This window comes from Strix uralensis, chromosome 11, assembly GCF_047716275.1.
Source record: "Strix uralensis isolate ZFMK-TIS-50842 chromosome 11, bStrUra1, whole genome shotgun sequence".
NCBI classification, from domain to species: Eukaryota; Metazoa; Chordata; class Aves; order Strigiformes; family Strigidae; genus Strix; species Strix uralensis.
Window position 1 is genome coordinate 4426875 of NC_133982.1, and position 25079 is coordinate 4451953.

The 25079-nt window shown below is 55.9% G+C and overlaps 4 protein-coding genes across 6 annotated transcripts; 1 reads left to right on the forward strand and 3 right to left on the reverse strand.

Moving 5' to 3' along the window:
- Positions 1-140: 140 nt before the first annotated feature.
- MPI (mannose phosphate isomerase) lies at positions 141-3940 on the forward strand. 2 transcript variants are annotated; one of them, XM_074880867.1, is made up of 8 exons: positions 141-392; positions 820-947; positions 1252-1452; positions 1536-1677; positions 1845-2027; positions 2147-2320; positions 2468-2676; positions 3146-3940. In XM_074880867.1, the coding sequence occupies exons 1-8, from the start codon at positions 380-382 to the stop codon at positions 3362-3364; spliced, it is 1269 nt and encodes a 422-aa protein (XP_074736968.1). In that variant the 5' UTR covers positions 141-379; the 3' UTR covers positions 3365-3940. The 2 variants fall into 2 exon arrangements, with proteins under 2 accessions (XP_074736968.1, XP_074736969.1); XM_074880868.1 differs by having other exon boundaries at positions 168-395.
- A 310-nt stretch (positions 3941-4250) lies between these two features.
- FAM219B (family with sequence similarity 219 member B) lies at positions 4251-9871 on the reverse strand. 2 transcript variants are annotated; one of them, XM_074880874.1, is made up of 6 exons: positions 9741-9871; positions 7266-7368; positions 6872-6962; positions 6385-6462; positions 6083-6131; positions 4251-5539 (listed from the first exon to the last, which is right to left on the reverse strand). In XM_074880874.1, exons 1-6 carry the CDS (start codon positions 9828-9830, stop codon positions 5381-5383), a joined length of 570 nt encoding a protein of 189 aa, XP_074736975.1. In that variant the 5' UTR covers positions 9831-9871; the 3' UTR covers positions 4251-5380. The 2 variants fall into 2 exon arrangements, with proteins under 2 accessions (XP_074736975.1, XP_074736974.1); XM_074880873.1 differs by having other exon boundaries at positions 4251-5536; positions 9741-9846.
- A 626-nt stretch (positions 9872-10497) lies between these two features.
- Positions 10498-19013, reverse strand: COX5A (cytochrome c oxidase subunit 5A). The gene is given in 6 exon segments (XM_074880872.1): positions 10498-10660; positions 12349-12471; positions 13840-13961; positions 15042-15158; positions 18726-18936; positions 18939-19013. Coding segments are annotated over 5 exon segments (639 nt in total). The 3' UTR covers positions 10498-10660; positions 12349-12357.
- A 1751-nt stretch (positions 19014-20764) lies between these two features.
- On the reverse strand, positions 20765-22843 carry RPP25 (ribonuclease P/MRP subunit p25). Its single transcript, XM_074880870.1, has one exon. The coding sequence runs from the start codon at positions 22450-22452 to the stop codon at positions 21805-21807; it is 648 nt and encodes a 215-aa protein (XP_074736971.1). The 5' UTR covers positions 22453-22843; the 3' UTR covers positions 20765-21804.
- Positions 22844-25079: the final 2236 nt, after the last annotated feature.

Here is a 25079-nt window from a genome sequence, read left to right on the forward strand (position 1 = left end):
CGCCCCGCCCATCGCGCAGGCGCCTTGACCCCACCGCGACGAGCGGGTCCCGCGGGGCGCGGCCGCGTGACGTCACAGCGGCGACCACCGCCTATGGGAGGGAGCGTTAACCCTATCGGCGGGGGCACGTCTAGCGGGGCCGGGGGGGTGTGGGGGGGTCAGGCTCTGCAGGGGGTGTCCCCATAGCGCCCGCAGCCCGTTTCCCCGCCCCGACCCCGCGGCCGTTCCTGCGGGCGGTGCCGGGCAGCGCCGCCCGCTCCTGGGTGCGCGTAGGGCGCTGCCCCGCCCAGCCGGGCCGGGGGAGGCGGTGCCGCCGCCGGAGCAGCCACCGCGGGACTACGGCTCCCGGCCTGCCCTGCCCTGCCGCGCCGGCCGAGCCATGGCGGAGATCCGTGGTGAGCGGGGCCCGGGGAGCAGCAGCGGGGCGGGGGGGCACCTTGGGCCTGCAGGCTGTCCCCAGGGGAGTGGGATCTCCCGTGGGGATGGGGACCCTTGGGTGGGCAGAGCACGCCCACGGGGTTAGAGACACACACACACACACACACACCCCGGGGACTCCCAGGGCGGTGGGGCAGAGGCACCACGACCCCTGCCCGCAGCCCAGGGACCCCTAAGCCCCCTATAGGATGATTTAAAATTGCTCTCCCCAAATACCCCCTCCCTGTCAAAGCTCTCGGTCCCCACCCTGCCCTGGCGCCCTCTCACCCCGCACCGAAGGGCTTGGAGCTGCCTGCCCCACCACCGGGGTGCCCGGGAGGGTTTTGTGGGGGGCAGAGGGTCATTTCTGGCCCCCCATAAAGTCTGGCTTCCCTCCCGCAGTGTTCCCCCTCTCCTGTGCCGTGCAGAGCTACGCCTGGGGGAAGGTGGGGCTGGAAAGCGAAGTAGCCAAGTTGCTGGCCAGCAGTGACCCCCTGGTCCAGATCCAGCCCAACCAGCCCTATGCGGAGGTGAGTGCCTGGCCATGTGTCCGTATGTCCGTCCCATCTGTGCGTCCGTCCCAACTCTCACCATCCCGGCTCCAGCCGTCTCAGGGAGGGATGTGGACCCCCCACCGGTCCCAGTCCCCTGTAGCCCTGGGGGGCTGCGGGGCTGCCCCAGGGGAGGAGGACAGGAGAAGCCAGGCGTGACTCAGCCCCTGAGGGAGCGGCTTTGGCCGCATCGATCGTCTCTGGGGCCAAGCAGCCTCGAGAAAAGCCCAAGTCATCCCCGTTGGCTGCCCAGCTCAGGGGTCCGTCTGTCTGTCTCCTGCAGCTCTGGATGGGCACGCACCCCCGGGGTGACGCCATCATCCGGGATAACCGCATCCCCCAAAAGACCCTGGGCCAGTGGATCGCTGACAACCCCGCTTGCCTGGGGGTGAAGGTGAAGGAAGCCTTCCAGGGTCATCTGCCCTTCCTCTTCAAGGTGCTGTCGGTCAACACTGCCCTCTCCATCCAGGCACACCCCAACAAGGTAGGGAGAGCCCCGGGGGGGCAGCCCCAGCCGGACCCTGTGTCCCTGGGGAGGTCACCCAGCTCCTCTGCCTCCCTCCCCAGGAGCTGGCAGCGAAGCTGCACGCCCAGTTCCCCGAGCACTACCCTGATGCCAACCACAAGCCTGAAATGGCCATCGCTCTCACCCCCTTCGAGGGCTTGTGCGGCTTTCGGCCGGTGGAGGAGATCGTCTCCTTCCTCCAGAGTAAGGATGGCGATGGAGGGCGGGCGTGAGGTCAGACCCCGGTGCCACCTTCCCTCCCTGCGGCGGGTTCAGGGTGGGGACGGTGGCTGTGTTACCTCGGGATGGGGGTGCTGGGCTCCCCCGTGGTGGCAGCCACCGGGGGTGACTTGGGCTGGCCACCCTGGCAGGCGTCCCTGAGCTGCGGGCGCTGATCGGGGAGGTGGCGGCGGAGCAGCTGGAGCGCAGCGGGAGCGACGACCCCCGCGGCGTCTCGGCTGCCCTCCGCGTCTGCTTCACCCGCCTGATGAAGAGCGAGAAGAAGTTCTTTGTCGACCAGCTGAACATGCTGGTGAAGAGGATCTCCCAGGAAGGTGGGTCCTGTCTGCCCACCGCGGCCCCCCCAGAACAGTTTGGGGGGTGCTGTGTTTAGGGGAGGAGATGGGGCACCCCCCCAGCTCCCTCCGCAGCGTTACGCCTGGTTTCTGCGCAGCGGCGGAAGGGAAGGACACGTCGGGAAGCAACGGGGACCTGCTGCTGCGGCTGCACTCCCAGTACCCGGGGGACATCGGCTGCTTCACTATTTATTTCCTCAACCTGGTGAGGCTGGAACCGGGGGAGGCCATGTTCCTGGGAGCCAACGAGCCCCACGCCTACCTGAACGGAGGTGAGCATTGTGGTGGGCTTTCCTAACCCAGAACCCGGAAGAACTGTCCCCCAGGGTGGCCACGGTCTCCTGCACAAGCTTGGACCACCACCCCCGGGACACGCAGCAGGGCTGGGGTGGGCTGACAGTGCTGCCTCATCCCTGCAGACTGTGTGGAGTGCATGGCGTGCTCGGATAACACGGTGCGCGCTGGGCTCACCCCCAAATTCATTGACGTCCTCACCTTGTGCGAGATGCTCAACTACACGCCGGCACCCAGCAGCTCCAAGATCTTCCCGGCTGCGCAGAGCCAGCTCGACCCCAGCATCTACCTCTACGACCCGCCTGTGCCAGACTTCGCCATCATGAGGATAGAGGTGAGCGGCGACGGGTCTGCTCTGGGGACGTGGCGGGGGGACGCCAGCTTTGTCCTGGCCTGGCTGTGCTCTTAGTAGGACATCTCGGTGTTGGCTGGGGTTTTCTTAGCACAGGTTTGCTCGCCCTTGTAGTTAGTGCCCCAGTGAGGATGGAGGGATCCTTGGGGACGCTTGTGTCACCCCTAGGCTGTGCTGCAGGCTCCTCTCTCTCCCCTGTTCCCCCTGCACAGAGCTCACTCACCTTCTCCAGCAGTTGTGGGCAGGGGGAGGACCAGGAGGAGATCTCAGGGGTGCAGCATGGGTGTCCTCAGCTAAGCTGAGGTCCCTGGGGTTGGGCTGCTGCAGGTGCAGGGTGGCCAGGGCACAGCAAAGGCTGCAGCAGGGTGGGAATGGGATGACCCCCTTCCACCTCTCCAAAGAGAAGAAAAGCTGGGGAATACTCAAGCCACAGTGACCCTTTCCATTGCAGATCCCCTCCTCCATCAAGCTGTACCTCGTCTCTGCCGTGGACTCTGCCAGCATCTTGCTGGTGATCCAAGGGACAGCCGTGGGCACCTCCACAGCCGCAGCCTCCGAAATGACTCTGCGTCGTGGCTCTGTGCTCTTCATCTCCGCTAACGAGAGCATCTCCCTCCACCTCTCCTCGCCGGATGGGATGCTGCTCTTCCGAGCCTGCTGCCTCCTCTGAGCGGGACCCGGGATGCTTCCCCCCAATCACTCCACATTTGAGTAGATAGAAACTGGCCTGGGCGAAGTCATCTCGCTTGGAAGTTTCCCCTCCATCTATTAAACCCCCAAACCAGCCCACACCCAATGTATAGAAAGAGCAATTCCACGAATCAACTCCTTGGACATGGCACGGAGCAGAGCGGGCAGAGGAAGAGCATCTCCCCTTGCAGCTCGTTAGCCATGTCCCCGTAGCATCATACCCTCTGGGTGCTGTCAATACCACACGGCAACTCCTTTTATTTTTTTCCCCCTTCCTTCTCGCTGAGAAGCAGCAGGGAGGCCTGAGGTCTGCACTCCAGGTCTCAAGCATCTCTGCCCGGCTTCTAGGAGCTGCTGCTCCCTCCTGCAAATGTGATGCTGAGGCTTTCTGCTGCTCCTGGGTGCCTGGTGGGCTCTTCCCAAGCCTGGCCGAGGGCAGGCAGTCCTCTGAGCCGTGTCACCCCTTCCCCAGCTGTAAAAGGGAGCTGCCTGGGGTGGGTGACGGAGCTGGAGGGCCTCCAGTGCTGTGAATAAAGTGGTGACTTTGTCCTCGGCACAGGGCAGCGTGGTGTAGGGAGCAGGAGGAGGACGGGGAGAAGCACTGGTGTCTGCAGGGCTCGGTGACCAGAGGAGGCTGGGGGCAGCTCCAGCATCCCCCCGGTGCCGGCTGCAACCTTCCCTGCATCGCCCCGTACCAGCAGCAGCCTGGGCGACATGGCAGCTCCACAGGGAAAGAGGACACAGGGGTAAAATGTGACAAGGGAAACCAGATTGCTCCAAAAATGGGCCAGGGAAAGGAGCCCTCCCGAGGAGGGCTGCTGCGGGGAGCAGGGCTCAGCGCCCTGCCATAGCACCAAAACACCCTCTGAGTAACGAGATCCAGTTTATTGAGTGCTCCCTTTAAGAAGTAAAATACAAAAAAAAAAAAAAACCAACCCAAACCAAACAGTTCAGGTCTCTAGACATAAATATTTAAATAAGGTTTCTTTATAAGAAGCTGATTGTCCTCTATATAGTAGAGCAGGACCATGATTTAAGGCAGCTTTTAAGGCTCACAGCAGGGAGACTCCGCAGCCACCCCAAATCCACACCCAAAAGGAACTGTGCAGAGCTGGCACGGGGGGGTCTGGGCTGCCCCGTGCCAGCATCAGCTGGAACAAGCCATTAGCTCCAAACCCAGGACTTACTGGGTCCCTGGAGAGGCAGAAAGCGGGGAGCTCCCAGCCCAAGCAGTAGCTGCTGGTGGATATAACAAATGCAGACACTTAAAGCTCAGCAGCCTGCCCCAATCCGGTCCGTTGGGTTCCTCCCATCTTCTCCATCGCAGCTGCAATCTTTGGTTGAGATCAGCCCAGGCTTTGGGAGGAGGGAACCCAGCAGCAATTAATTGCAAGCAGCATGAGACAGGTAAATGAGGCAGCTCTCTGCCAGCCTGTGCTGACCCCAGCCTCGCTGGCTTGCCCTCAGCCTGCCAGGGAGGAGGGGTGACTGAAGAGAAAATAAATAGAAAAAGGGTCTCAGGGCTTCCCAGCCCAGTCCCACACCACAACAGTTCGACCCCCACCTCTTAGGGAGGGCTGGGAAAGGCAACCTGTGTCCAGGGCCAGTTCGTAATCCTCAGCATGGCCCGTCAGAGGAAAAGAGGAGGTCAGGCAAACCCAAGAGCATTTGCTGCTGCACCTCCCCAATTCCTTCCCTCTATACTCCCATGGAGGTGCCCAGGCTCTGCCTCTCCTCCCTCCCCACCCCAGCCAGGCGACAGGTCCCATCCAGGCCATCTAAATGTCACCATGCCACCTCTCCCTGATATTGCTGAATGTAAGGAAAAGTCCTTTGGGTTGGTTGGTTGCTGCTGCTCACCACGAGCAGCATCGCAGCATCCTTCCGTCCTTGTGTCACCGTCCCAGTGCGGGACACAGACACCAACAGCCATCCCACAGGACAAAGAAAGTGCTGGCTTTTGACCTGTTTTTGCACAGCCCCAGGCGAGCAGCATCTACTGGATCACACAGGAGAGATTTTCTCCAAAACAACAGGGGCAAGAAGAGGAGGCGACAGGTTTCGGGGGGATGAGATCCAGATCTTCGTCATCGGGGACCTCATCGAGGTGGTACCCATCCTGCAGCAGCTGCCGGCTCAGGTCCTGGTTCACCTGCTGGGGGGAGCAAAGGAGGCAGAGCTGGTTAAAATTAGTCCCACTTTAGTTAAAATTCAGGTCTCAGGGCTTACAAAGGGTAAGGCTGCGAGCAAGAAGGGCATCATGTCCTCCCTCCACATGGGGAGGAGCAGCACAACCAGAGCAGAGGAGACATAAGCAAAAGATCAAAGAGCTTTTCCTGGGCTGCAGCACCCTGACACAGACCCCATGCACCCCAAAACACCCCATGGGCTACGACACTCTTGTATATGGAGCTCTTCAGCTGCCCCGCTGCAGGGTCTGGGGGTAGACGATGCTTTAGGTGCAAAGGGTGAAGCTGTGACAGCCAGCTGGGGCCTGCAAAAGGGAGATTTATGGGTGGCTTAAATGTATCAGGCAGCAGAGGCAGCAGTTTGCAAAGCAGAGCTCTGCAGGATGAACACACACATACACACCCCGTAGGGTGATGCTTCATTCCAGCCCCTATACAGAGCCCGAGGTGTAACAGGGCCAAGGGAACCCGCGGGGACCGCGCTGTCGGGGTCAAACCCCTGGACTTGCCTCGGCGGAGGAGTAGCCCGAGGAACATCTGGATCCCAGCTCCCCGTCACTAAGAGAAGAAGGAAACAGTCACAGCCAGCCAGGAAGCAGTGTCCTTGCTTGGGGTGCAGACAAGGGAATCTCAGGGGGGGAAAAGGGAGCCGGCAGCATAACCCCAAGGGATTTGTCAAATTTGGGACAACAGGAGTGTTTGGCTGCTAAGAGTTCTACAAGTGACAAGGAAAATCAATCCCCCAAAAAAGCCAACTCTGAGCCTGCAACACCCCCCACCCAAAATCCTGGGATATTCGCCCAGTCCCCACCTGTCCGAATCGAGGGAGACCAGGTTTTCATCCACCGTCTGGCTGAGCGCTGTGTAGCCCTTGTTAAACTTCACCGACCTGCCAGAAAGCGGAGGAGTGAGCTGGTGACAGGGGTTTTGATGTGAAAATGCAGCCACAGAGCTGGTGGACTGAGGAGCCAGGGCAGGAATCCCTGTCCTGAATGTCCTCTCCCACCCAGGAATGGTCCAGAGCCACCACCAGCTAAGAATAAACTCCATCTGAGCTCTAGGCTACCCAATTAAATCCTTAACACCAAACCATCCCTAAAACAAAGAGAAGCAGCAGCATGGCCCTTCACAGAGCAACTCCTAAGTTTTGCAGGAAAAGTGCTATATTTTATTATATTGGATGCTTGCTGGCCGCAACAGAGCCAGCAGACTAAGGTCCCAAACTCATTTTTTAATCCTCCGAGCTCCCCAGTCTCCCTAAGGAATGCGAAAAGAGGAAAAGAAAAACAAGATCAGACCTTTTAGCCGCCGGCTTCGGCTGGTGCAGTGTGGGTGCCCCCAGCAGCCCCTGCCTTCGCAGCGCTGCCTTCGCCAGCTCGCGCTGCCTCTCTGAAAGCCAAGCACAGGGGCAGAGCTAAAAATACCCAAACACTCCCCAAGGGTCTTTTTTTTTGGGGGGGGCGGGGGAGGTGAAGCATTGCAGGTCAGTCCTAAGTAGAGCATGGGGGCGTTGCAGTGCTTTCCACAGGCAGCGCCCACAGGTTCTTACGGGGTTTTTTTAATGTGGGTTTTTTATTATTTTATCCCACCAAGGAACAAAAAGGCTTTCGCTCACTCCGACCCTGGGCGAGAGGCACAGATGTCTCCCCAAATCCCGGCAGAGTCCCTGGGACAACACTGAGCATCACTTACGGAGCTTGGCGTGAATGGAGGGAGGCTTGCTCATGATGTACGGTCCCCTTTTCTCCACCGCATCCGTCGCCTTGTTCAGCTTATTGGTTTCAGCCCAAATCAGCTAAAAAAAAGGAACAAAGCACATTTAGTATCATCTCTCTATGGGGATGAAGTAAAGCAGAGTCATCTCAGAGCATCTAGTCATTCTTGGGAACTCAGCGTCAGCTGGGGAGAGCTGGGATGGGACGGCTCCTCCTCCCCAGCCCTGTGGTGCGGCTGGAGGAGGGAGAGGAAAAGGAATAAGCAGATCTATTAGCAGATGAAGGGATTATTTGGGAATGGCGATGCTAAATTAAAAGCGCACGTGGTGACCAGCAGTTTCTTTGCAAGCTTAATGCCAGTAATACTCAGGACAAGATGTGATGGAGGAGATTTAACTAGCAGGTTCATCAAATAAACAATAAGGATACTTTATTTGAACTTCTCCACAGAGTTTGAGTCTTTCAAGCTTCTCCCCATACAATAATAAAACCACATCATTAAAATGAAAGCAGTGTCATATAATCAGGTCTGAGAGTCAGGGCTTTAAGGAAGAGCCTGCCCTGTCTGTAAGGCATTTATCATCAAGGAGAGCCAGCACTACTCAGTGACAACGGGCAGGAAAAAAGTTCTATAAATACAATAATTAATGAAGAAAAGAGAGGAAAATTCAGAAAATGGGAGACAGAGTCAGTGCAGGAAGGACAGGGAATTATAGAAAGCAGTTAATGAAGAAACAATGCAGAAGACCTGGGGTGGTGATCGGAGAGCACAAGCAGGATTAGCATCAGTGTCTTAAACCAGAATTAGCAAGGCAGAGCCTTACACACGGGAATAACTCTGTGCACAGGGAGTTGGGGCCGCCTGGGTCAGTGGGGTTAACCGGGCAGGCAGCAAACTTCTGCCCGCTGCTCCCTTGTATCCCCTGTATGTGCTATACCCCTCCCTGTGCAGCCCCTGCACACGCTCTGCTTTACACCGCCCCTGCCCTACCCTGTGCCACCACACGTATAGCCCCCTTACAGCCAAATGCACACCCTCTACCCCTATACTGCTCCTCTGCGTACGCTCCAGCCAGGCCCCACACAGACCTCAGCCCTACACCACCCCCATGCACACACCCCATACTGCCCCCACATAGACCTCAGTCCTATACCACCCCCATGCACACACCCCATACTGCCCCACACAGACCCCAGCCCTATACCCCTCCATGCACACACCCCATACTGCCCCCACACACACCCAGCCCTATACCCCCCCATACTGCCCCCACACAGACCCCAGCCCTATACCGCCCCCATGCACACACCCCATACTGCCCCCACACAGACCCCAGCCCTATACCGCCCCCATGCACACTCCCCATACTGCCCCCACACAGACCCCAGCCCTATACCCCCCCATGCACACACCCCATACTGCCCCCACACAGACCTCAGCCCTACACCACCCCCATGCACACACCCCATACTGCCCCCACACACACCCAGCCCTATACCACCCCATGCACACACCCCATACTGCCCCCACATAGACCTCAGTCCTATACCACCCCCATGCACACACCCCATACTGCCCCACACAGACCCCAGCCCTATACCCCCCCATGCACACACCCCATACTGCCCCCACACAGACCCCAGCCCTATACCCCCCCATACTGCCCCCACACAGACCCCAGCCCTATACCGCCCCCATGCACACACCCCATACTGCCCCCACACAGACCCCAGCCCTATACCCCCCCATGCACACACCCCATACTGCCCCCACACAGACCCCAGCCCTATACCCCCCCATGCACACTCCCCATACTGCCCCCACACAGACCCCAGCCCTATACCCCCCATGCACACACCCCATACTGCCCCCACACAGACCCCAGCCCTATACCCCCCATACTGCCCCCACACAGACCCCAGCCCTATACCGCCCCCATGCACACACCCCATACTGCCCCCACACAGACCCCAGCCCTATACCGCCCCCATGCACACTCCCCATACTGCCCCCACACAGACCCCAGCCCTATACCCCCCCATGCACACTCCCCATACTGCCCCCACACAGACCCCAGCCCTATACCCCCCCATGCACACACCCCATACTGCCCCCACACAGACCCCAGCCCTATACCCCCCATACTGCCCCCACACAGACCCCAGCCCTATACCGCCCCCATGCACACACCCCATACTGCCCCCACACAGACCCCAGCCCTATACCGCCCCCATGCACACTCCCCATACTGCCCCCACACAGACCCCAGCCCTATACCCCCCCATGCACACTCCCCATACTGCCCCCACACAGACCCCAGCCCTATACCCCCCCATGCACACACCCCATACTGCCCCCACACAGACCCCAGCCCTATACCACCCCCACGCACACACCCCAGCCCTATATCCCCACGCACACACTCCACAGTGCCCCCGGCCCCGCACGTACCCCCGGTGCCCGCCGCCCGCCGGGCCTGCTCCCAGCGGGACCGGCTCCGGGACCGGCTCCGGGACCGGCTCCGCCGCCGCCCGTCGCCATGGCCGCCCGTCGCCCCGCCCCCTCGCCTCTCCCGCCAATGGCAGCGCGCGGCGGCGGGATCCAGCCAATAGGAGGCGGGGAGGTGGCGCGCGCCCCCGCCGCGCATGCGTAGTGCGGCCGGCGGGCAGCGGCAGGGGCCGGCGGGACGTCCTGCCCCACACTGGCCTTGCCGCGAGCCCCCTCCGCACCAGGGAACTGCTTCCTGTTTTCCTGAAGAATTTCCCTCTTCCCCTCTTTTTTTTTTTTGCCGGAGCCGTGGTGGGAAACAGGCTCTTGAGAGCAACATCTCTCCTGGCAGGTGCGCAGGCAGGGCAGCGGGAGCGCGGCCCAGCGGACAGGAGCCTCCCACCCACCTCTGACGCTTCGTTAGGCCCCGACTTCGTCACGGTGAACCGACTCCGCCAAGGGCAGGGAGAGCTCTGCAAGCCCTCCTCCTCCTCCCCAAAGCTGTGAGTACAGGAGGGTCACCATGCCCTCCAGACACATCCTTCCTTACCTTTCCCTTCCCGAAGGTGGAGCTAGAAGCCACGGACGCACGCTTTGCTGGGCAAATAATGATTTATAAGCTCTTGCACGTACTCTTTTTTACAGTTATATATTTATAGTTTGTGTCCTTCTTTCCCCGTAAAAACAAAAAGAAATAACCACACAAGCCACCGCTACCACATCAGTCAAACCAGTTTTTCCTTTATTAGGTCCAACTTCACATCACATATATTGTGACTCAATAAAGGAAGAAGTTCTTTCAAATAAGGTAATATTTTAACATTTGTGTCTTCAGGCGACTGTGTACAATCAGGTAGCATCAGTAAAATGCTCGAGTAATGCACCTGGAACAGAAAAGAACAGAAAAGCCATTAAAGGAGCAGCTCAGTATCTCCACAGAGTTTCCATGGTGCCTCAAATGAGTTATTTCACAGAATCACCTCGGTTGGAAAAGACCTTGAAGCTCCTCCAGTCCAACCATGAACCTCACCCTGACCGTTCCCAACTCCACCAGATCCCTCAGCGCTGGGTCAACCCGACTCTTCAACCCCTCCAGGGATGGGGACTCCCCCCCTGCCCTGGGCAGCCCATTCCAACGCCCAACAACCCCTTCTGCAAAGAAATCCTTCCTAAGAGCCAGTCTGACCCTGCCCTGGCGCAGCTTGAGGCCATTCCCTCTTGTCCTGGCGCTGGTTCCTTGACTCAAGAGTCTCATCCCCAGCTCTCTGCACCCTCTTTTCAGGGAGCTGTAGAGGGCGATGAGGTCTCCCTCTTTTTTATTTTTTTATTTATTTTTATTTACACTCAAAGCCCAGTTTAATCATACTCAGCCCCCAAATGCAGTTACTGCATTGCCAGCACAGCTGTCTCAGTACCCCCCTTGCACCAAGACATCGTGTCCCAGGGCAAGGAGGAGGGCAGGGACTTAAAGATCCAGAATTAAGTACTATTTGCAGTCTGACACCTGATACCTCTATTCTAAGCACAATATCAAAAAAAGAATATGACAGTGGCCATCTCCTGAAGAAACTGAGTTAACAGACTGTCTTTACATAACTTTACTTCCACAAGGATTTTTATTTAGGGCTTAATTTTAGTCTGGGATTAGAGCACATTAGGTCTTGCCTACACTTAATGACAGATCCTCATTAATCAGAGAAGCTGCTGTTTAGTAACAACACCTTCATGTGTTGCAGCTCATGCAAGAAGCTGGTATTTATGATGAAGATCTAAATGTCATTGTTATAGCTGGTTTCAAGTTTAGAAAGTACTCAGAAGTTCAGCTCTAAAAAGCCAGCAAAACAAGTGGCTTTCCGAGACTTGAGGCCGCTACAATCAGGACGAAATACTACATGCACTGTCCCTGAAATTATCTACTGAGGCTGAAGGATATTCTGCGCACAGATCAGTTAAGCTCTGGCTATGCTACAGCTGATCTGTTCATTCTGTAAGAGAGGAGCCCTCCAAAGTAGTGTTTAATTACAGAAAAAAGATGCTATTTTGAGCGTAACATGAAGAAACTTCAGTGTTGTTGGGTGACTACCATCAGTGGGGCCCATTTTCTAGCACAACCTAGTAATTAGTGTCCCAGTTTTCTAAACTGGCCAGACTGTGACAATAGAGTGAAAGTTTGTGCATTTCCAGTGGAAATGATCCTGCCATTTTCTAAAAGTGCTTCTGAGGGACAAGCTGATGAGGAGCAAAGGTCAACGTGCTGCCAACAAAGTGCTGCAATACCCGTTGTCGTGGCAACTGCTATGTAGAAACTTCTGGGAGGTTGGGTATGGTTGCCAACCACCCTATCCCTTCTCAAGCAACCACACTGTTCTTGTCCTAAGCCTTATCTGAAAAGGGTTAGTACCTTTTCAAGGAGACCTGTAGTTATAGAGATATCTGGAGAATCACATGACAAGCTTGAACTTCACAGCATTTCAGACCCATGAAGGCAAGGAAGAGGACTCTGTCTTTGCCAGGAGAGTTTTGGGTACAGGAGTCCCATGCCAGGAGTCTCAGAAGCAACGGCATCCCTTACCGATAAGGTTTATGCTTTGTCCAGGCCCAGTTCCTCTGGAGTGGAGATTCCCAGTTCACTCAAAGTTGGTCTAAGTTCCTGGATAACGTAAGGATAGATTTCCTTGTGAGGTCCTGCCTTGTCCTAAATGAAAAGGAATGATGTTATTTTGACAGCAAGCATTTGTCAAGGTCCACTGTACAGCGCTCAGGTCTGCAATCAAGACAAAAGGGTCCGTGGTCTGATCCACCTACTGCAGGACAGGAGAGCACAGCCCAGCTTTAACTGGGCACCAAGTAAACAAGGCTTGTGTACAGCAATACTGGAAAGTTCTCCTACCAATTCACTGTGGCTGCAAAGCACCCCAGAATAATGCTGAACTCCCCTCTGGGGGATCTGCAGATTATTCTTAACACTTGACACCTTTCCCTCACTTAACATCAGGCTGATGTGACCCGTGACGTGTGTGTGTCACCACACAAAACTAAAGGCCAAGCCACGCTCCTTCAATGAGGGATGCTTTGCAAACCAGCCCAAAGACCGCTTAGACCGTAGGAAATGTGACAAAAATGATATCCAATCAGTAAAATGGGAAAAGTAAAATCAGCTTTTGGGCAGACTTTGGAGAAAATTTAACTTGTTTGGAAATCAGGGGAAAAACATCACCCCTCGAGTAATATTTAGGTGGAGCTTCAGGACGAGCATATACTTGTCCCCAGGTTCTGATAAACTGAGTCGTCCCCTAGGTGATGGGGACAAAAGGATGGGGGGCAGGTGGGGTGGGAAGAGATAAGGAAAACATACAAAGATGCTTCCATTGGTCTTAGTCTCTAAAACCCCTGAAAGTTTCAGTTCTACAGAAGAATGCAGAAAGCAGAAATGGCAGACTGAGAAGCAACTGATTGCGGAGTAAAGTGTGAAGCAAGCGTATCTGACAGCTAGCAGCAAAGACCTCCACACCAGTCCTCACTTGTGGCAAAAAACAGTTGTAAGGGCAGAGCTGCTGGCTTGTGCGACTGAAACAGAACTCCTGCCTCCATCCCCACCCACTTAACTCCCCATTAAGTGAAGGCTGGACTCAGGTTTCAAGGTGCTGGTTTATGTTGTTTTTCAAGGCTATGCAGCTTCCTGAGTTACTACTCCCAGCCAGCTCAGTATTCAGTCCTTTAAGAAGCCAGTAAGCTGCCTTCACTGGAGATATTTCTAGTAATGCTTATTTTAAAAAAAAGGGCAGAAAAATCCCTAAAGACATTCCCACCTAAGTCAGCATCAGGAAAGGAAAATGTGAACATACGGCTGTTATGCTTGAAGCTGTGCTGTTCAGTACTCTCACCTCAAAACACTTATTTCCAGCCCCCGAGCATGCGCTCATAATGAAGCTATTGATTCTGGCAGCAGGAAATTGTGGTTTCCCTTTGCACCACTAACAGTAAGCCAAGAAAAACTCTTCTCCTGCTGGGCTCTCAGCAGTGCGAACACAGCAGTTACACCCGAGGCTGCCGTTCCACTCACCTTTACAACCTCTAAGATGCGGACAGCACTGGCAAAGTCATTTAACCGTCTGCATGCCCTCAGAGCTGCATCGATGATTTTTGGTTCCGGAACCAGGTCATAACCCACAAGCGTGTTTATGCCTGTGGATACAAGGAAACACCAAGAGGAACTTGGTATCAGCTCATCATGCTATCAAAAGGAACCTGATGAGCATTATTTCGCTCCACCTCATGAAAGAATTAAGCATTATTGCAACACTAGCTGCCATTAGAAGCTGACTACAATTTTCATTGCGATTTTGGGGAGACGCACACACACAGCCAAGGGTTTTCTTTTGCTCTTCTCCCTCTCGCTGTTGCTCATTACTGTAGATTTTAAAATTTTAAGTGGATTTCATGAAATCCCAGTGGGCCAGTTTCATCCATGCTCCCAAAAGGAGTCAGTGTCTGTACCACAGCCCATCACTTATGGAATCATTAAGAAATCCAAATGACTTCATTCCTACAGGTGTAATAAAACTAGAACTCTAGCTGCTGTCTATTCCTTTCCTCTCCTTTCCAAAGGAAGAGCCCAACACCTAGTCATCCGGGTGATGCTGGAATGATCCCTCTGGCTGTTATGCAAACACATTTTTGAGCCCTAATTGAGGTAGTTTAATAGGAGCTGGCAACTCCACAGCAAATAACAACTGGAGACAACCAGACAAACAGTGAGTTGTGGCCAAGCCATTAAGTCCAAAGAAAAACATGTGTGGTTATACACTAAGCAGCAGTTGAGCTCAAATACACTCTCCTCAGAGCAAACGCTTCTCTCCACCCAGGTGTTAAAATGCATATTCTGGGGCATGAAAACTTACAGAGCCTGCACTCCCACCGCCTTGTACCCCTGCTCTCCCTCATTCTGCATGCCATGGTTCCTTCCAACTCACTTGTTTGGTTGCTGAGGTGCCATCGCCTGCTGCAACAGGCTCAGAGCTGAGCAAACAGCAGCACGCCAGCCACAGGCACGCCCGGAGCAGCCAGATAACTCAGAGCAAATAAGACTCACATAGTGCCTTGCCCCAACTGGGTATTTACAGGATTGCTCTCCTACACCAGCTCCCAGTTTTCACTATTTCTGCTCTCCAATAGCGAAGTGAAAATAAGTTATTTCTGGTCACAAAGCTATTACAAAGCAGCTATAATTACTCCATGTTACTCTTCCCTTTTCACTCAACGTACCTTTCCTGAGCTCCCAGGCATCAATATCTGGCTTGTTGAAATATGTCACCCAGCGAGCATCAAATTCTTCATCTGATTCTTGTGACCCATGAGAGTAGCAGCGGGCATGCAGTACGGCTGAATGCAAAAAGAAAGGAAGAGACTTTGAACAAACAAAATAACTGTACAACTGTATTTTAGCCCTGACCAAGAGACCAAAAGCCAAAAAATACATATTTCACACACTACGGTCAGTCCAGATCAGTCCTCAGCCTGGATAAGCACTGGATTAATATAGCTCACTAAATATCGGTTGCTTGTTTTGTGGCAAAATGTGTATTTTCCGTTCTACACCAGACTTCCAAAGTGTTCCCAGACCCTTTGGTCAGAGCAGGATTTAATGAAAGAGAAAAACAATTCTGTATAATCAGTCCTTAAGAGAAGCTTTCTGGGATCCCGGTTTCTGTAAGATACAGGAATTTTCCCTCTTCCCAGAGACAAGCCAGCCAGAGAAACATAACATACATGTACTTCATCAACAGATGTCCTTGCAACCAAGTAGCATGATCATTCTGTTCCCCAGACGCAACCCTTCTCAAAACTACAGGACTTGTCTGTGCTGTGAGTTTAGCCCCATGAATCAGTTTTTCCAGTGGCATTCCTGCCAGAAGTAAAACCCTATACCCTATTAGTTATACCACTATCCACTTAAGATGAATATACTGGTTTATTCTGGAGTATCTTCCTACTCCTGAACCGATTTTGTAATCCAGGAAAAGCAGATTTCCCAACCAACGGACTGTGATGGGTGACTCAATAGCAACAAGCTGCAGGTCTTTGATTCCACCATGAGTTCAGAGCAGATGAAGGCTTGTTTTGAAGTGGTTTTAGGAATCTCTGCAAAATGAAATCACTGCTGTCTCTGTGTCTATCCAAGATAAAACTCCTGGATCTCAAGGTTGTAATTGCACTAATATTTGATAATTAATAAAGCACAGAAGTGGATTGTAGTCCCATGGACAAATAAGGCTGATACAATTGTGAACTCATTTCTTCCCTCAACAGTACTCTTTATCACAAATTGCCTTTTTTTTTTGCAGGTCTTTTTTTTTTTTTTAAGCCAGAAAAGTTGGAACAGTTTTCTAAAAGGCACTAAAACCTAGGGTACAGCCAGCTCCACCCACATCAGAGCTGTACTGGGTCCTCCCCACACAGCCCGAGCACTCTGCCTTACCAGCAGAACATGGCCCTGCCTAGAGACTGCTTCCCTCCCCACTGGTAATTGCACTCCACTAATATTTGCGGAGAGGTCATACACCAGATATGACCTTGCCAGTTTGAAGCTCCACTTCAGAGGAAGTCAGATATAGCTAGTCACTTTTTCTTTCTTAACCCAGCACAAAGCACTCATGCTGACCAATTAAAAAGTTTTATTTAAAAGAAGAAACTCCCGAACTGGGTTGTGTATTTTTGGCATCCTTCCAGATGCACTTTTCTGCTTTGAAGATCACAGTGAACAACATACTGCAAAGCTGCATCCTAATTCTACATAAAATATACCGGAACAAACCACAACAAGTTCAAGTTCTCATTAAGTGACAGCTCCATCTGAATGCAATCCAGACTTTTAACAAAAGTTAACACGGACTGACATTTCAGCTGCAATTCTGGTGTATGTACTGCTTCTCAAACCGTGAAAATATTTTCATTTATCTATGTAATAGGTAAGGGAAAAGTAAATGACAGACCAAGTCAGAATTATAACGCTCTTTTGCCGTTCTGTAAGGACACTCCCCATCCTCCCCCAGCTCCAAAACAGACCTTTGACCCTGCTTTCTCCAATAAATCACATGCACAGCTGAGCTCAAAGCAAGAGCACTCCTCTGTAAATGCTCCTGCATGCAGGCAGGGCGTGAGAGGACAGTGCTGAAAAGCCCTCAGATGCTGGCCATTTCAGGGAGAACACTTTTTTCCCCTAAACACAACGGAAATCCTACAGAGAAACAGCAGATCTCAGTTTGAGAAAAGCCTAGACTGAAGTTCTCGAATGCCATCTTTAAGTCGAAAAACTGAAGTCTCTTCCCACTGAGCCCTGAACAAAACCATTCCTTTAAACAAAGGAACAACTTGGTTAGACTAAAAGGATCCTGAAGAAAACTAAAAAAGACCACAAGAATTTGAACTGTGGATGCGGTTTTTAATTGCTGCTACGTTTCTTTATCACCCTTGGTTTTCCATACTAACGCTTATGTCCATATATTGGAGACCAGACTCTGAACTGCTCCAGCCAAGCAGAAGCACCGCAGGAGCCAGCCGGGTGCCTCACTTTTCAGTGGGGTCCATCAAGGTCACCGTCACGCGACGTGCGTGACAGTCCAACCACACCGACCCATCCGCGTGGAGATTCCCAACTCAAGGAAGAAGCAAAGGGCAAATATGTTTGCAGAGACGCATTTTCAAGAGAACCCAAGAGAGTCTGAAAGGCCTAAAATCATCTAATATTAAACACGTTGAAGTGCCAGAATTTGTCAGCTTTCCCTGTTAACGAGCACGGAAGAGAAACACACATCAAGAGAAGCATTAATTTACTGAAAAAGGCAAGACTGGCAACAAGAAGCTCAGGGGTGCATGTGCACTACATACAGAACATTTTGCAGCATTATATAACATAAACCTAAACCCACAGGCACACGAGATGAACACAAAGCATTACATCTGTCGAAACACAACCCCCCGAGGCCACCGGCCAAGCAGAATCGGGTCAGAAGGGCTAAGCGGGGCGTTTGTAATACAAGACCTTGGAAAAGCAGAACATGGAGCCTGCTCGTTAGCAAAGGCGTGGAGAAGTGACGGCCACGAGCAGCCAGGGTTCAGCAGGGTACAAAGGCACTGCGAGCAAAGAATCTTAATGGATTTTTTTAATAAAAAAGTTTAAGAAGCATCCAAGAAATCCCAGCGTGCAAACAGAACGACCAGCACTTATTACTCTGCATTTTTTTTTTTAAATGCTGCAGTACACTCCCTAGGGCAACTGTTTAATGCACACGTGCTATAGGAGAGGCGCACACAGGCCTCCGAGCGCGTTAAACACGGTCACCGTCTGTTAATTAGCTATTAATTGAGATACACAGGCACTGCCTTCGCTGCAGTCTCGGTATTGGAGCTCTGGTTCCCCGGCCAGCATTCACGCCGCACCGTCTGTGGCTGCTTTTCCTCCTGTTAATTGGGGTGTTAATAAGGAAAGCGACAGGAGGCCGCCAGTGGAGCAGGGCTGGCCCACTCCCGGGGCCGGGGGGGGAGGCTCGGTGCCCCCGGGGCCGGGGATGAGCTGCCCGGCGGCAGAGGTCACCGCCGACCTCCCTCAATGTCACCTTCGCGGGAGGCCCAGGGAAAGCGCCGCCGCCCCCGCTACAGCGTCCGGGACGGGGCTCGGCGCCTCCCAGGAGGCGGCGGGGCCGGTAACAACGGCGTGGGGGCCAGCGGGGGCGGCGGGAGCGGGGCAGCGGCAGGGCTCGGCGGAGGCGGCGCGCACTAGGCCGCAGGCGCGGCCTGCCCTCGAGTGACGCCAGCGGGTCATTGCAAGGACACGGCGCCGCCGGCCGGGCCTCGCCGCCTCCCACCGGCCGGGGCCCTCGGGGCCGAGCCGAACCGGGCTGGGGTCGGCGCAGGCGGCGGCGGGCGGGAAGGACGCGGGCGGCCGCTCACCTGCGGGGCCGGCGGGCCGGCGGACGGCGGCACGAAGGCCAGAGACGGCGCAGCGGCGGAGGAGCGCGGCGGCAGCCAGCATGGCGGCGGGGAGGCGGCACCGGGCAGCGGGGGCGCGCGCCGCTCGCTCCTGGCACCGGACGGCGCGCGGCGGGGCGGGTAAGGGAGGGGGGAAGGGGCGGCAGCTACGGCGGCGCCGCGGGGACACACCGCACCGCCGCGTAAGGGCGGGAAGGCCGCAGGGGGCGGGGCTTAGCGCGTCGCCCGCGGGGCGGGGCTGGCCGCCATTTTGTGGCGGGGACGGCGCGGTGGGATCCCGCTGTTAGTCGCTGCCGCCGGGCGAGCGGGCGCCCTCGGTGAGCCTTGGGGGCCGGTGTCTGTCCTGTTGCCCGTCTCGCTCCCGCACAGCGCAGGGGGGGCCACAGGGAAGCGAGGGGGCCCTTCCCGGGCCCGGCTCGTGCGGCTGCGTGCTGCCAGCTCTGGCAAGGGAGAATCGCTTGACTTGGGAGAGGGGACAGTGGGGCCCAGCCTGGCTCTGGCTGCAGTACCCAGCAGCTCTCCAAGGCTCTCTGGGGCTCTGCCCCGCTGCCAGACCTGGCAGCCTCCCTCACCCCAAACCTCACAGACCCTGCGGGCAGGGCGCTGCCCTCAGCCCCCATCGCCCCACAGCCCCAGCTCTTGGTGGGTCTCACAGGGTGCCACTGGGCTCCCAAAATCACCCCAAAAATTCCTCTTTGCTGGTGCCTGGGGTTGTGCCTTGGCAGTGCAGCACAAGATCATCGTGATAATTTTGCTCGCGGTGTTCCTTTAGGACTCTGTGGAGCCAGATGTCATCGTGCTATTTAAAATGCTTCATATTTTGGGTTTTTTTTTCTTTTAATCATTTTTTTCATGCAGGAAATCCTTGGTCCACAGCCAGCAAAGTGAGAACTGCAAAATCCCCAGGCTCTTATTGCCTCCAAGATTGGAAATTGCCTGCATATAAAATCAATTAAAAAGAATTTTGCACATTAACAAAATAATGAGAAATGAATGATTTTTTTTTTTTTTCTCTCTGCTTGCTGGGAGCAATGTGAGACAGCAGCAGTGGGGCATGGTTGGGGAAGTGAAGGGCTGTTAGTTCTCGGCATAGCTGTGACAGTCTTTAGTGTTTATGGAGGGTTTTATTTATTAGCATGATTTTTAAGTACATTTGGAGTAGGAGCCCATACCTGGTGCTCTGGCTCGCGTGTGGGGCGGAAGGTTGAACCTGAACCAGAGAGAGGAGTCTGGGAAGAGCGATCGCTGGGATGGAACCCAAAGCTTTCCCAGCCCCAAACCCACAAAAAATAATCATAAAAATACAACAGTTGGAAATGACTGTTCAACTATACGGTGGCAGATAAGCGAAGTGAATCAATCTGTGGCAGGGCAGATAAGCACGAGCCTCTGGCCCGGAGGAGCAGCTGCCTGCTGAGGGAGATAACAAGGTCATTGCTAAACAAAACAGACCCCTGCTTCCTCCTCCTCCTCCTCGCTCCCCTGGTTCTCTTTTCATTCCCACTCCCAGCCAAGCAAAGCGCTTGCCAAGCAAGCCCTTGACAAAAGAGGGGCTGCTTGCCGTCCCCGGAGAGCAGGAGCGAGGCGGGGAGATAAGGCGGCTGGCTGCAGCTGGAGCATCCCTCCCCGCTGGCTTTTGGGAAGGGTATGCTCGTTAATACCGATTTAATTCATCCCGTGGTGTACCCGGGGGCTGCCTGAGCTGGGTCAAGGGGAACCGGGTGGATTGGGGCTTGCTTGGCCTCCCATAACCCATCCCCTGCCCTCCCCGCATTGCCTTGGTCCCCGTGTGCCAGCCAGGGGGGCTGGCAGGGGGCTTTGCCAGGCTCTGCCGTGCCGGTGGGTCCGGGCTGCTGCCAGGGCACGCAGGCGGCCCCGGTCCCACCGAGGGATGGGTTTTGGCTGGGATCCCCTCATCCTGGGTTGGCCACAGCCCTTGCTGTGCTGATTGGTGCCGTGGTCAGCAGCCATCATGATCCCCCCATTTTCCCATAGACATATTTCAACTGTTTCTAAAGAGCTTTTATTTTCCATCCATTTCCCTTTCCCGCCTGGAAGAAGCTCCAAAGGGCTTCCGCAGGGAGGCAGCCCGCGGTGAGGGCTCTGCAGCCAAGCCCATGACCCCAAAACCTCCCCATCCCGCATCAGGCACCACATCCAGCCACCACAACAGCCCACCTAATGCTCCCACCGCCACCAGCTCCCGACATCGGGGCTTCACCCCAGCTCCAGACCCTACAAACACCTCCAGGAGAGCAAAGACCTGAATATCTGATGAGGGAAGAAGAAGAAGGAGAAGGATTGCTTTATTTTCCTCTGCTGTCCCACAGGTAAGCAGTGCAGCGCTCAGCTCCATGGGCACGGGGAGGGAGCGACCCGTCTGCTTGTTTTTGTGTTTTATTCGGGATGAATCGCGGCGCTGCGGGGTGCTGAGCCTGGCATTAATAAACCTGACGGTTCCTCGCCGGGTGTAATTGCAGCGGTTTTGATAATGAAGGCATTACTCCAATGGGCTTGGGGCAAAACCGTCTCCTGATGGTTGAGACATCGCAATGGGGAGCGATGATGTGCAGCCGAATTCCCCGGTCCGGGCACCCCTCGGTGAAAGGTGACGGGTGCTCTGCCTCCGTGGGAGTCGCTGCAGAAACGGGGCTGGTGGTGGCATTGCCCCTGGGTGGCCGAATGCGGGGTCAGCAGCTCCCCCCAACACATCCTCCCCTGCTTCAATCCATAACCAAGAGCTGGCAGGTTTAACCCTTTAAGCCTCACCCCAAATCTGGCGACAAGGTGTGTCCCCCCCCAGCAGCAAGTCCTCAGGCATGGGGATCAGCTGGTGCAGTGGCAGCAAGCGGGGATGTGTTGGGGGGACCCTGCAGCACACCGCTGACCCCGGAGCAAGCATGACGCACTGCCTTTATCCACAGCAAAGCAACTAAAATACCCCCAGAGCTTCTCCAGCGTACAATCTCCTGCCTATGTAGAGGGCATATTCCTGCCTATATACCCGGCGCACGGCTGGCCAGGGCGGGAGGCGGTGGGGTCAGTGGTGGTGGTCCGGCTGGCGGTCGGTGGTCCCCGAGCCTCTCGGGTTGTCGGGTACCTGTACCTGGAACTTCTTGGTCAGCAGCTCCTCGTGGGGAGGTGGCAGGGGGCGCTTCAGCCCCTTGGCGGAGGAGCCCGACGTGTCTTCTGCATCGCAGAGCTGCGTCCCCGGCCCGTGCCGGGGCTCCGGGGGCTGGTAGCCCGTCTGGTTGGGATCCAGGGGGTCTCGGGAGAGCAGGATGCAGATGGAGGGGACGTTCTTGTGGACGGTCAGGTTCTGCGCTGGGCCACCGGGCAGCGGGTCCTGGTTCTCCCAGACCTCCAGCAAGGTTTTGTAGCGTACCTTGGTGACCTGGTGAAGACCTCCCAGCTTCCGCTTCATGATCTCCACGCAGGTGATGGTCTTGGTGACTGCCCTGCCACAACCGCTGAAGACGATCTGCCGACTGCCCTTCAGCTCCATCTGGGCCATGGCAAAGTTCATCAGGTTCCTGATCTTGCTGCCCTCCTTCACCTTCATCTCCACCACGTCTGGGGGCAGGTCGGGGAAGGGCAGTGGGCTCTCCTCCTCCGACGTCCTCACCTTTCGGAAGTTCTCCATCCTGGACTGGGTGACGGGCTTGGCTCTCTCTCCTTCAGCAGCCATCCTTCACCCCTTGCCGGTGGATCCGCTCAGGCTCCTAGCCCCCCAGGACCATGGCAGGGCTGACTCCGCTGCCCTCCAGCTCAGCCCGCAGGAGGACTGAGTTTAACCCTGTGTCCCTGGGACCACCAGCCCCTTCCCCTCTCTTCGCCCAGGGCTGGCTGGAGAGGAGCCGGCAGCAGGCTCGGTGGCTGTGCCAGAGGCTGTCCCCCGGTGGGGACGGGGCTGCAGGATCCCCTGGGTGCCCCCGGTTGCTGCCGGTGGGGACAACGGCCGGCTCCGGCTCTTGGGGGTGCTTGGGCTCCTTCGCTCCCGCTGCAGCACTCGCTTCTGCTGCTCTTTGCTTCATTCTGGACTTCAGCAGCCCCCAGAGCTGTTCTGTGTAATTAGCAGATCCTCCCCCTCTCCCTCCCCTTCCTCCCCTCCTCCTCCTCCTCCTCCTCCCCTCCTCGCTCAGCCTCCCATCCCAGCGCCCAGCTTCTGCCTTCATCCCTGCCCAGCACCGAGAGCCAGGGAAGGCGGAGGGGTGGGCAGGGAGCCCTGGTCCCCGGCCGGGAGCATGCAGGCAGGGAAGCAGCAGGCAGGGAAGGGAAGGGAAGGTGGAAGGCAGAGGGAGCAGCTCACTCTTGCCTTCATGATGCTGCCGGAGTCCTGCCCCCTTAAAGAGAACCTGGTCCCTTCTCTCGGTGTTTGCTCCGCTCAAGGACGCCAACTGCTAACTGGGAATGTCAGCAGAGTGCGGGCAGCCGGCCTGCCTGCCTCCCTGCCTGCCTGCCTGCCTCCCTGCCTGCCTGCCTGCCTCCCCTGCACCCTCTCGCCGACAGCATCCCCAGAGGGATGAGGAGTCCCGGCCACGCAGCGCCCGGGGATGGCACGGAGATGCAGGAGGTACTTCGGGAAAGCTGGCAGCCTCACCTCAATCCTTATGAGCCATCAGAGAAGCTACTTCAGCCCTGGGACCCGCAGGCAGGAGAAGCCCTGGCAGATGGCATCGCGGCCGTGCGCGGCTGCCTGCCCAGCGGCTGTGGGGCTGAGGCGTGCACCGAGCATGCCGGGGCTCTGCTCCCCCCGATACCCCACAGCCTCAGCCCTGGCTCTCCCCGCAGGAAAACCTCTCGGTCCCAAAAGCCCCGAGGAGCAGATGTCACGGCAGAGCCGGTTTTCACGGGTGATTTCTCTCCCTACTCCTCCTTCCCCATCCCTCCCTCTCCCTGCTGCTCACCCAGACCCTGTCTCTTGCTCATCTCCATGTCCCCAACAGGGACCTGCCCGCCATGGGATCACCGTTGTATTTACTGCCTGAGCCCCTGGCAATACACCCCAGGAGACACCTATTGCAGGCCAGAAAATCTCCCCTTTCTGCCCCCAATCCCTTCCCTGTGGCAGAGGCGATGTCCCTGCCCCAGGCTGGCCCTCTGCCTGCCCCTGTCACCTGCCTGTCCCCTGCCCGCCCCCGGCACCCCCAGCCTCCCGCCCGGCTGGCTGGGGGATCATTGCACAGTGGAAAGACATGCCGAGTATTGACTTGCAGTCAAATCTTATCGGCCTCTGGAGGCCCCTGGATTGTTTTCACTCCGAGCAGGGCTTGAAAAAATACATAAATAAATAAATCAATCGATCCGATGCCCACGGAGGTGAAGGCTATGGCAAGGCAGGATGCAGCCGTCCCCTCCCGGCCAGGGCGAACCCCTGCATCCCTGAGGTCCCCAAAGCAGCTTTCTCTGCCCTAAGTAGGGGGTGGGCATGGGACACCCCCTGATCCAGCCACCAGACTGGAGTCCGGGTGGGTCTGTGGGTGACGGGAGGACAGCCGCGGTGTCTCACCCACATGGGGTGAGTTGCTCCATCAAAGAGCAGTGCCCCACTACGCTGGAAAACCCAAGGGGATGGAGAGCACCTTTTCCTGATCCAGCTAACAGCCCATGAGGCCCTTTCGGTGCAGAGGGAGAAACGGAGGCAGGGCACGCGACGCTCCCAGGCTCACCCCCAGCACCGGCGGTGGATTCAGGCTTTGAGCATCCCCCAAGTCCCGCCCGGTGCTCTGCGGTAGCGAGCATGCCTCGTTGCTGTGCTTCCACCATGAATCCCTCGCTTGTACGAAACAAAACGACATCATTTTTCCCCCTTTCCGCTTGAGGACTATTTGTGGCATCCTTGCAGAAGGCCCTTGGCTCCTTCCTCAGGCAGGCAGGGACAGATTAAGCATCTCAGGGAAACTGCTGCCTTCAAAAGATGCTAAAACCCTGGGAAAATAATCAGGAAGGATTGTAGCAACCATTTGCAGAGCGTGTGCAGTCGAGGGAGCTGAGAAACCCCTCCGAGTCGTTATTCAGGTGTGCAAACAGCCACGGGCAGCACAGGAGGGTTATGTGGCCACCACGGGCCGACAGTGCCAGGGCTCCAGGTGAGCCAGGGCTGCTTGGTGCCAAGCCTGCAGCCCGATGAATCCCTGGTGCTGGGTGAACCATCGAGCCCTTCTTTCCTGGCCCAGGAACAGCTCCTGCCTCCCGTGGCCCATTTTTCGTGGTGTCAGACGATAGAAGCGGCAGCGGTTTCTCCCCAGCTGCCTCTAATTGCTGCTTAACAAACTCTGCTTATTGCAGCCTCCAAAATGGAGGCAGACGAGGTGC